Below are 11922 nucleotides of genomic sequence, written 5' to 3'. Positions count from 1 at the left end.
TTTGTACATTGTTTTGGATAACGTCAGAAAACGTCGAAAATGTAAATGTAAATAATAATTAACATCAGGACTAGTAGCCTAATCATGTTGTAAAGATTCATAGCGGAGCGGTTCGTACAAGCAATATACCTAATCACAAATACGGCGTCAGTATTTCCTTCATTAGCTCAGATAATGCAAAACAAATACCTTATGGTGAGATATTATCAAACTGAGGAGCACCCCTCGCGTCAGGGTGAGGGGATTGCTTTTAAGTTTTGGAAAATGTAGTAAATAAATAAACGAGAAAGCGAATAGAACGGAAAGCGCCGGACATGGCATTTCGATTTTATTTGGGAATACTGTAATTGGTTTTAATTGTAATCAGCGTTGTCGTCCGTTGTAGTAGAGATAAACATCGACACATTCCAAATGAATTAAATACTCCTAAAATTTTTTGCATTTTTTTCTGGGCAGTATATTTAATATTTGCACAATTCCCGGTTTCGGAGTAAGAATGAAGCGCATTCAAACAGAGAAGCCATTTCCTGATCAAGACTCCCTCTGCAGGCCACATAGCCTACGCTGCAGCAATCATATAGGCCTACGGCGAAAACAGTCCAATTCCCAAACGAGTTTTAGTCCAGTCGATAGCAATACAGGAATGTCCTCTGTCAATGTAGCAATAACAATAAAAGAGCGAATTTAGACAGTAGTGACACATATTAACTGTGCTCGAAGATGTAGTGAGATACCGAGGTACCGAGATGGTCAAAACATTTGTATAAGTCCACATGAACATTTATTTATTTAGCATTACAGCCATACGTTCACAGCAGCCATAGATGAGGTAGCCAAGCAATCGCGGACAGGGCGGTAGGACACATCGCAAAAAAGCCAAATTTGAGGAATTTAAGATCATAAGTGTTTCAAGTCAAATAAATCCTTTAGATGTTTCATCGTAACCTTTGCAGAGCACATCGACAGGTATTACTTGTAGAAAATCAAGCCAACATTACCTACGTGACTTTTTCAATGTTATGCTTAGCTTACTATCCGAGTGTTATTTGGTTAACATTAGCAATATGGCACAGTTAGCCTACGTACACGCTTGCTAAATCAATTCGGTAGACCACTTAACAAATCCGATGCCCCCCTTTTTGCAGCGGGTGCAAGGTGTAGAAATGGGAGGGACTTTACGTAGCCAAAGAACTGAATAACGAACGCTAATCAACCTAAAAACGCTACATTGGGGAGCAAAAGGTTTGCTGTACAATACTGCTGCCAAAAAAACCCCATGATCTGCACTCATCCGAACGAATTTTGATTGGAGAAGTAATTAAGCGCACTGCTCCGATTTACCCGTTTATGGAGCTCAGGTTTTCCCACAGGTACTGCGGTAAAGTTAAAAACCCATACACCTTTCATATTACATTAGCGTTATTTGGGGCAAATTTATTACAAGGAGTCACACTGAGTAACTAGTAAAAGTACAGATTACCATGGAACACCCACGTATTAGGTAAAATACATCTTTATTTAGAATTACATATATACAGACATAAAACATTGCTTCATTGGTGTTCAACGCAATCAAGCGCCCTCTTTCCCAGAGTTTTTGGGGCGTAGCAGTTTAACGGCGGAGTGGACTTCATCACGGGTGATGGTGCCCCGCTTGTTGTACTTCGAAAGCCGTGCAGCCTCCGTCACCAACAGCTGGACCGTCTCTCCGGACAGGCCTCTGGGAACAGCGACGCATTTGCTCACGGAGTTGCCCTGTAAATAGTCACGGGAAAGTGAAGAGCTGGTCATCAGAGAAAGCATGCAGTGGTTAAGGCACAGATCGAACCTCTTTCTGCAGTTTGTAGATGTAGGTCGAGTAGGCCTTGGCCTTTCTCTTTTCTCGGCGATATGGCTTGACTGCCTTCTTTGTCACCTTAAAGCCAGAGGTCTTCATTATCGCCACAGAAGGGGGGTTGGGCTGTGCATTTAAAAAACAAACGCTTAAGAAAAACATCTCACACTTCAGAAGAAAAGCCTCGGATTTGTCAATCATTAATGAAGACGCTGCAATAACTTACCACCCAAAGTTACAAACTCGTACTACAAACGAGAATCACAAATCGCAAATCCTTACGGCATTTTTATAATCATGACCCGTCGTGCCACAGCAGGTGTTTCGCTAACGCACATTTGACAATTCATTAAGCGATTAAGTGCAACCCATTGGATTACTCATCGCCACCAATATCCTGTGATTTCAACCAATCACACAGCGTAAAAGTTAAGAGGTCATCGTCCATTTCGTCGTAGCCTACGCCATACGGGTCTGGGGCCTGCGTCCACTTCAGCGAAGCTCGCCCACCTTACCTTAATGAATAATAAATAAAATTTACAACGATTGCAGAGACAATACGTAGTAAATTAAACTCTGCGACAGTTATAGTGATCTTTAAAATGACAACCTATTCGTCTAGCTATATAACAAGGAAAGCACACGTGGAAATCTGAAGCAGTCTATTAGTATGACATGTATTATCGTACACTGCGGAAAAGAGTTTCAGGACAGACTTTCACCTGGAGGGGCTTTTCATACCACAGACGTTGTTGGGTATATTAGAATATATTATGACAAAGATAAATCGATTTGGCAGGTATGGTTAGTGTTAATAAAGTTTGTTTTTCATAGCATAATGAACAAAACAGCTCATGTATGGTACGGGTTAATGGAGTAGGCATGGTATGTCAATGCTTAGAGTATGCAAAGTAGTTTATGGTAATGGTGATTCAGCTTTGCTTGTCTGCGTCTTGTTGTTATTGGGGAAGAATGGGCCAGTTACCATCCAACTGGCAATTTCAAAGCACTTTAAACTGCTTGGAATTTCATTCTGCCTTCCTACCGTATGCAGGAAAATTCATTATTGTAGTAACATGTTGCAAACATGTTGCATGTTATCACCTAACAGATGTAAGTGTGAATATATGTGAGATGGGTGACAAGTGTTGTGATAACAAGCTTTGCACAAATGTGTTTTTTTCTGGAGATGCTTTGAACATAGACGTAAGGCATGGCTACATAGCTGGCTCGCTTTGTTTATTGTTCACTTATAATAATGAGGTTATTTTACCCAAACATGAGGCTACCTTGCCCAAAATATTGAACATACTATAGTTATTAATTACAGGATATCAAGTTTTTTTTTTCATCTTATCTTTATCTTTGAAATAGAAAATCACGCATTCGATGAGTGGAATCTCTTCAGTGAAGCCATGAGAAATGCAGGCAGGAAGAATCATGGTTCTTGTAGATGGTAACATTTTGTTAAACCAAATTTTAAGCTAGGTAGCAATTATTAGTAGCGCTGAACATTCAGCTGTGTTAATATTACATTTTGAGAGGGTGGAAAATTATCCTCAAATTATTATGGTATTATCATACTATTATCGTAGTATTGTTTACTTTTGTTTTCTATTGGAAAGTTCCCTGCTAAGTGATACGTATGGTGGGAATATGTCAACAGTCTTCTTTTGCGGACATTGCCTTAAATGAAATTCGGCCTGTATGAGAGGATGTTCTCACTCTCACACTGTTGTTCTCTCAGATTTACAGTCAGGGTCCACTTGAATGTACTTTCAAGCTTCAGTTGTCAGCTGTTTCAACTGTCAGAATTTCAGGGGACTATGCAAGTACCATATCCCAATCCAGACCAGAGAGTCGGGGATGCCCTGGGAATGTGTCGCTTCTTGAACAGACAGAACTACAGTTTGTTGAGTGGTACCGGCTAACTGATTTAAAAAAAAACACTCAGGAGAAAACCTCTCTCCCTGCCTCTTCCTGCACCAGCTCATTGGCTGGGTGTAATTTGCTGTGCTGGTGCCATTGAACATTGTTTGTCTGACAAAGCTGGATCAATATTGTTAAACCAGCATAATCACGTCGAACAACCCGGCATTAAATTCATCAAGAGAATGCACTCCACTGCCCACAGCTCTTTCAAAGAATAAACAATGGGGTTTGATCGTGGATTTGTGACAATTTAACCTCAGAGCTTCACGCTGTGAAATATGCAAGTGGGTCCCCCTTGTGGCCATGTGGCGCTGTTACGTGATGCTCATTATTAGATGGGAACAGATGGGTCTTCCAACCTTACCCATTGTGGGAAGAGGAGATAGTAAAACGCTCAGTCATGAACCTGGTTGATTTTCTTTTTTTGACTGGACCATTAGTGTACTGTGTGAGATAAAGACGCGTCAAAATCATTCATTTTGCTGCTTTCAAAATGCTCTTCATGTTTGTGTTTGTCTCAACAGATACCTTACAATCAATCCAGCTATCCACTTCCCTTGTTTTCATTCCTGTAGATTGTAAATACATGAGATTATGAATGTAAAATCTGAGCTATATCTCTTCGTTTACCAGTGTTTTGCTCATGGCCGTTTCCAGGACAATAACATCTCTAATACTACCACCTACCATGTAAACCGTCATCTAAAGGTTTATACTGCCATTAAACTGCCAAGACATTTAAAATAAATTTCCCCAGTCAAGTCCCCTTTTTTACAGTTAGGTCCAGGCCTGTGAGAGTGTAACATGTAAGGCATGTGGATCCAAAGGCAAATCAGCAATGGCTGAACCTGCTGGACCATTAACTAGGTTACAGGACTGAGTGATCGCAGTGTGGATTGAGGTGGGGCTGGCATTTTTTGCCTTTTTTTCTTTTTTTTCCCTTGCTTTATTTTTGTCACATAAGGGGGAAGGTCCTTGGTATCACATTGGCCAAACTGGCCCCAACAGCTGAGGGAGGGGCTTTACGTAGAGATGAAGGGCATTAGATAAGGCCATTAGTTTCCTGTGGATTATGGTAATCCAGTCTCCTTGCCACAGGCTGCACCGTAGTCCCCTCGCGCGCAGACAAGGAGTGAAAATGGAGATTGATTTTCAGCGAGCTGTGCTGTCCACCCTGCTCCTGGCCGCAGGTACGTCTCCTAGTCTCTGCATCCCTTTCAGATCTTTCATTTACAACTGGCGAGCATGTAACGCTATCCACCACCCGAGTAAGGTAATGTTAGTCTTTTATGATTTGGAATTATCTGCATCTGAAGTATTCACAATGATGAGAATCTAAAGGATCCTGACATCAACAGGGAACAACTAGAGTTAATATCCTGACCATTTAAGTGGTGTCTGATGTACAATGTGCAGATTTTCTGTATGTAATAAGGTTGAAATGTAACTCTTGGACATAGTTTATTTCAGAGTCAATAGTATGAAAGGATGTAATAATTTTGGCAATGTGTGTGATTCACCGGCTAGGGCTTTGCTTTTTGTAGAAAATTACATCTTATTTTATGTGCATGTGGGGCCATATGCTTGCAGAATCTGAGGTTGAGATTAAACGCGGAGAAACACTACAGCTGTTACTTTTTTAATCAGGGAAAGGATGCCTGTGTAAGAGTAAATAGTTAGATACTGCTCTGTACTGAAGCTGTTTTCTCTTCCTCTCTCTGTCCCTGCTGCACTGGCCAACCTGGGTCTCTGACTATCTGTCTGTCTCTCTGTCTGTCTCTCTTCCTGTCTGTCCTTCTGACTCTGCAGTACTGCTCAGTGCGTATGCACAGGAGGTAGGTGCCCCTTTTGCTGATATACCTGCCGCGCCTCTGTCACGATGTCAAAATGACACCTCACAAAATTGCATTTTGTCACTTGGCAGCCGGTCTTATGCAGTGCGGCTTGCTAAGAGAGAGAGAGAAAGCGCGTCCAGTAAAATTGCAGGAGGGGGGGCACGTGAGGGACAGGCCAGAGCCGAACGCTGGAGGGGGGGTGTTGGGGAGAGGGGGGCTGGAAAGCGTGACTGTGTCCCCCGTGTGTCCCAGGAGGAGGGACCGGACGTGGAGGCATGGACAGGGAAGACCTGCAAGTGTGACTGCGAGGGAGAGCCCGGCACGGGGTCTCCTGCCCTCCCCAGCCTGCCCCCCAGCAGCCTGTTGGACTGCATGCCAGGTGAGGATGTGTCGCCAGGTCAATCGGTCTCTAGCGTCACTGGGGGGTGGGGGTGGGGGGGGAGCCAAGCCGCCGCCTGAACGCTGGCCAACCCTCCCATCTGCGCACATTAGACCTGCGTGAGGGCACTCCATTCTGCTGCAGTGCCATGCAGCAAGTCCCTGCCTGTCCGCTCTTGCCCTCTCACGTGTCTGATGCTTATCCTTTACTGCATGCCATCTGATTAATGCTTGGCGCTGAGACACTTGACATAAAGTCTTCTAGAGAACAATGAATTCAGGTGAAAGCCTGCATCAAATAGTATGCTAATTTCTTTCCTAATGTCTCATATTTCCAATGTCATTCCAAGTGCTGTCCTCGCCTAATGTCCAGTGTTTCGTCACAGCAAGTGGTCATTGGTCGGTGAGCTGTGATTGGTCGTTGCTGAGTGTGGTCAATCTGCAGTGTGCCGGCGTTCTTTCTTGCCTCCGGGTGTTCCAGGCCGTAGTCTCGATCTGAGGCATGAAGTGCACTCATGGGACGTGGTCCAAACAGGGCGCGCTCTCTCCGCAGGCTGGTGGCTCGTGACTTAGGGCAGAGAGAGACACGCTGGCCCACGATGCCGACCGTAAACTATGCCAGGGTGTGGGAAGCGGAGGTGATGCTGCGGCAGGGAGGGAGAATAGCACATATGGGCTGCGTAAACGCCCAACTCACAGACCCACACTGAAAGGACACTGTGCCATCAGTGCAACACCATAACAGTGCCTTCCTTTGCCTTGATCTGTGTTTCCCCTAGAGCTGAAAGGCACAGCTAACAGGCTCCTGGGTAGTCCTTTTGACATCTGGTCTGCATTAGATAACCATGTTCACACGTGAGCGACCGTGGCCCTCACGTTACGTAAACGGGGATGAGAGAGCGAGTCATGTGCATGCCGAATTGAGAGCGATTAATCCCGTCCTTGCCCCCTGCGTCACCACATTAGTCACCGGTGGAGAGGCCGGCTCCCAAAACAGCTGATGGGAAACTGGCGAACAGGAAGGCATTCCTGATGAGCTCCTGCTGGCCATTTGTCACCGGAGCAACAGCCGGCTTGCCTGTGGCTGGCATGGCGCTGCAGTGCCCAGTGTGTTGAGTCCAACCAATGGGATTCTCCCCAGTGAGACCACCAGCACAGACATGCCTGTACAATTCTGTTTTGGTGCACTGGTAGGAATTATGGCTACCAAGCCTGATGGATCAAGGCCTGCAGTGGGACCAGGCAATAAGCGCTGGATGCAAATGTAGGCTGTCCTCACATATTTCAGCAGACTATCAATGGCTAAAGGTCATGATGCTGGTCTCGGTAAATCATAACTTGTGTAAAGATAATAGCAAGTCAAACATTATTCATAAGTAATAGAATAATTCATTAGAATGCTAGAAAAAGTGAGCAGAATACTACAGACAGAATAGCGTTTGCCAACTTATACTTTTTAGTAAAGTGTGGATATCGGATGCGTCCCTCACTGACATTGTTCCATCTCTGTAGGGAGTGCAGAATGTGTGAGAATTTAGATTCAATTTCCTGCTTTGTTTCTCTGTGTGCAAACACTACATATGCTTTCACACTAGATGTGTCAGTTAGATTTGGTGTTGTTTGTCATGGCACATTACCTTAATGAGTTCTTTTCACGATTTACTTATGATCGATCAGATTGGTCATTGGCTGGCTGGCATCCTCTTGGTTTGAAGCTTCCCACAGATAAAACGATGTAGGAATGGCCATTACTGTTAAAACTGAGTAAAACAAACATCAAATAAACATTTCCAAATAAACATTTTTGCATGATTTCAGTGACAGGAATAAGAATAAGACAAGGAGGGAAACTGTGGAGAGAACAGAGGAAAACAGGAAGGGAACAGGGGAAGACAGAAAGAGGGTGAGCGACAGACAGAGAGAGGCAGATGAGAGAGAGTGACTGTACCAGCATGCGAAGAGATAATCCCATTACTAGCACAGCAAAGTGATGTGCAGATTACTGGGCCCAAAATAGGGCCTGCCCTTCATACAATTCCCAAAAGAGAGATACCATGCACGAGAGTGCACGTGATTGCTTAAACTAGTGAACCTTTCCCCTCACCCCCTGTTCTGTCAGCTCAGCTTCAACAGAGTCTGGAACGGGTCGGAGTTGGGGCTCAGACAGCCTCCATCGGGCAGGACAAAGGAATATTTGGAGAGGGGGAAGAGAGGGAGAGCACGTTGTGCCCGCCGTGAGATTGCAGCTGGTTATCACAGCACCCCGTGCCCACTGTGAGAACAGCAGCAGAGAGGGGTTGGGGATAAATGGCAGTGGTGGGGCGCAGCTTAACTTTAAGATAGCAGCCATCTGTCATGCTCAGCTGTTAATGGAACGTTTATCTCTCAATATGGAGAATTAGGAGAAAAGCCCTGCAGATTGGAGCTGGATGAGTGCGGGTGGAGATGCAGGATGCGCCGCACGTCCAGTCGTGGAGGCTTAGAGGCTTTCATTCCGCAGAATGGCACTTCATGTGTGCCTGGCCCCTGTTATTCTCATCAACAAGGGCTCTGTCCCAATAAGCCGCTGTGAGGCATTCCCTCGGCCTGTGATAGCAGAGGTTATTGTGTGTTGTAAATTTTTGATCTTTCAAACGCGAGCCAGGTCCGGAAAACACAACGTTTTGGATTAATGCCTACATCTAGAGTAGCGAAAAAGCATTTTTCCAGAATGTGGTGTTTTCTGAACTGGCCTGTGCTTGAATGCTTAAGAAATCAGAACATATGAAAACCACCAATTACCTTTAAAAAAATCTTTAGGAATTTTTATTTTCCTTGAATTATATCCCTCTTCCTTCGTCCTTAAGTTGCATGAGGGCAGTTCAGCTCGGTGCAGATCAGTGTGATTTTAAGCATACTCTTCTGTCAGGCTTAGTAATAAATATGAGCTTTATTACTGACACAACAAGTTAATGTGACTCTTTCAGGTTTTGAAAGCCACTTTATCCACAGTGTGATTTTCAGTGATTTAGAGCCTTTGATTAAAAAGTGGCAGATGTTGTACCACAGTACACAAAGTTCTCTGAAAAGTAAAGCCGCTCTGTTTCTTCCATAGACAGATATTAAATCATATATTATATATTAAAACTTCTTAAATTTCACAGAAATTGAGAAAACATCATGTACCTTGTTTTATGTGCATGTTGGTGCAATACCATGTTTGATTGATGTATTGTAGAGAAAACACCAAACAGCACTAATACCACCTCATCTGCAACGCAAATGCATGTTAATGTGCTGAGCTGGGCTGCCTTGAAAATCCCTCCTACAGGAGAGATGGAGTTGCAGCTACTCTCGCCCTCTACAGGACACTAAAAATAAGGCAACGCTTCATAAGATTTCCTATTTGAGAGTGACAAATGTTCTAACAAAAACATCACAAAGACAGCGTCAAGTGATTTTCTTGAAACTTCTGGAAAACACAGAGCAGGTGAGGAGGATACCCAGATCTATGGCATCTTGTATGCTTATTCTTTCTTGAGATGTACATACAGTTCAATATAATGTCACTAGGTTTTACAAAAGGACATGTTTCAGAACCAGAGAATATAACAAATGTTTGTTTCTGAAAATGTATCTCTACATGCACTGTGGCCGCGCTAGCGAGAGAGAACTGTCTAGCAAGCATGCTAGCTAGACACCTGGTGTACACTGCAGTAGGTGTCTTGAATATCACTTCTGGGCCTAAAATGACTCATGCTTATTCTTAATTTTATGAAAGGGCTAAAATAACACGCTCAGGTGTAAGGGAGCAGTTTTATTAAATGGGCCAGGCACGACTGAGAGCTTTTAGATGCAGTGATTCTATTTCTCTGGGAGATCATAACGCGCAATGTGAACATGTCTCTTTTGAGGATGGGTCCTTTGAGTCAGGCCAGTGGTGTGCTGACAGGGCTGTTTGTCTTCTCAGAGTGCCCCTATCATAAGCCGCTCGGCTTTGAGGCTGGATCGCTGACCTCGGACCAGATCAGCTGCTCCAACGAGGACCAGTACACAGGCTGGTACTCCTCTTGGACCTCCAGCAAGGCCCGTCTCAACAACCAGGGCTTCGGGTGAGTCCCACAGGCACCTTGTGTTCCCCCCGCCACTGCAGTAGGGTTCCTCCAGGGCACTCTCACATTAGCGGGTGGAGGACCGATCATTACGGAGGCTCTGCGCACATTGTATTCAACATATTCGCTATAGCTGAGCTTCAGGGAAGAGTTGGTATGAATGTGACTGGAATGAAAAGCAGGGCTAGCTGTGACAGCTCTCTCCCTCTGTCTCTCCCCACCTCTCTCTCTCTCTCTCTCTCTCTCTCTCTTTCTGTTTCCCTCCCCACCTTTCTCCCTCCCTCTCTTCCCCCTCTTTTTTCTCCTCACCTCTTTCTCCATCTCTGTCTCCCCGTTTCTCTCCTCCCTTTTTTATTCTCACGTCACTCTCTCCCTCCCTCTGTCTGTCTCTCCCTTTTTCTCATTTTTCTCTCCTGTCTTTTTTTCTCCTCACCTCTCTCTCTCCCCGTCTCTTATCTCTCCCCACATTTCTCTCTCTCCCTCTCTATTTGTCTTTCCCTCTCTCTGTCTCTCTCCCCACCTCTCTTTCTCCAGGTGTGCTTGGCTGTCCAAGTTTCAGGACACCAGCCAGTGGCTGCAGATTGACCTGAAGGAGGTGAGCGTGGTGTCTGGGATCCTCACCCAGGGGCGCTGTGATGCGGACGAGTGGGTGACCAAGTACAGCATTCAGTACCGCACCTACGACCACCTCAACTGGATCTACTACAAGGACCAGACCGGGAACAACAGGGTGAGTCTCTCCATCCGGAGATCCGTGTTAGTTAGGACCTGAACCTGACCCCATTGTTGCACTGTATTATTAATGTTCATGACCTGTGAAAGCTGATATGTTACATCCAACGGAAGTGCAGTAGTGTGGTGGAGTGGTAAGGAGCAGCTTGTATAACCTACAGGTTGCTAGTTTTAGTCTCAGGTGAGGTACCGCTGTTGAACCCTTGAGGAAGGTACGTGGCCTAACAGGAATTGTTCTGGAAAATATAACAGAACATATGTAGTTGCTGTGGATAAGAGTGTTTGCACAGTAAATTAAGATCGTAGCATTATGGCTTTTCCAGTTAACCTACTGGTTACATGCTTACTCTGAATGTTGACACTGATGGACATATTTCAATGTTTTGTCAAAGGGGGAAAGTGGACCAATTTACGAAACGAATATGATTAGGCCTGTTATGGGGACTGCAGTACGATCCCATGGGACCTTAGTAGAGGAGTTAGTCTTTTTTAAAAGAGCCTTTAGAACACCACAGTTTGCTCTTGTGTTGTGTGTTCATCTTGCTGTTGCGGGTAAGAGGCAGCAGCGTGCTGTGCTGTGTGCTGTCTTCTCAGGTGTTCTACGGGAACTCGGACCGCTCCTCGTCGGTGCAGAACCTTCTGCGCCCGCCCATCGTGGCACGCTACATCCGGCTGCTGCCGCTGGGCTGGCACACACGCATCGCCGTCAGGATGGAGCTGCTGCTCTGCATGAACAAGTGCAGCACCTGAGCCTGGGCTCCTGGCCCCGCCCGGCCCCACCCGACCCCACCCGACCCCACCTTGCCACGCCGCACCCAGTCCCGATTAGCCACTCCTGACCCCGCCCCAAGCCAGCCATGCCGCACCCAGCCCAACCTGACTCCGCCCCCACCCAGCTCTGCCTTGCCACACCCAGCCCTGCCCACTGCCACCTGACCCACCCCTGCTGTGCCCAGCCCCCTCACACCCCAAACACTTGCCAAAGTGGAACATCCGGCCCCGTAGAGCCCCGCAGAAACCTATCAGACCCCACCCACTCACCCACGTGTGCACCTTTCTCTTTCCCCTCGATGATCTGCGTGAATGTCGGCCCCTTTCCCTTCACCCAGAGAGCGGGGCA

At 45.7% G+C, this 11922-nt stretch overlaps 2 protein-coding genes across 2 annotated transcripts; one reads left to right on the top strand and one right to left on the bottom strand.

The window, feature by feature from the left end:
• Positions 1-1572: 1572 nt before the first annotated feature.
• Positions 1573-2065, bottom strand: LOC118789189 (histone H2B type 1-A-like). Its single transcript, XM_036545521.1, has 3 exons — positions 2061-2065; positions 1829-1960; positions 1573-1755 (listed from the first exon to the last, which is right to left on the bottom strand). Exons 2-3 carry the CDS (start codon positions 1934-1936, stop codon positions 1573-1575), a joined length of 291 nt encoding a protein of 96 aa, XP_036401414.1. The 5' UTR covers positions 1937-1960; positions 2061-2065.
• Positions 2066-4904: 2839 nt separating this feature from the next.
• rs1a (retinoschisin 1a) lies at positions 4905-11552 on the top strand. Its single transcript, XM_036545520.1, has 6 exons — positions 4905-4956; positions 5576-5601; positions 5854-5980; positions 9929-10070; positions 10605-10800; positions 11397-11552. Exons 1-6 carry the CDS (start codon positions 4905-4907, stop codon positions 11550-11552), a joined length of 699 nt encoding a protein of 232 aa, XP_036401413.1.
• Positions 11553-11922: the final 370 nt, after the last annotated feature.

This window comes from Megalops cyprinoides, chromosome 14 (genome assembly GCF_013368585.1).
Source record: "Megalops cyprinoides isolate fMegCyp1 chromosome 14, fMegCyp1.pri, whole genome shotgun sequence".
NCBI classification, from domain to species: Eukaryota; Metazoa; Chordata; class Actinopteri; order Elopiformes; family Megalopidae; genus Megalops; species Megalops cyprinoides.
Note: the sequence above shows the minus strand (reverse complement) of the source record. Positions and strands in the feature narration are given on the sequence as shown.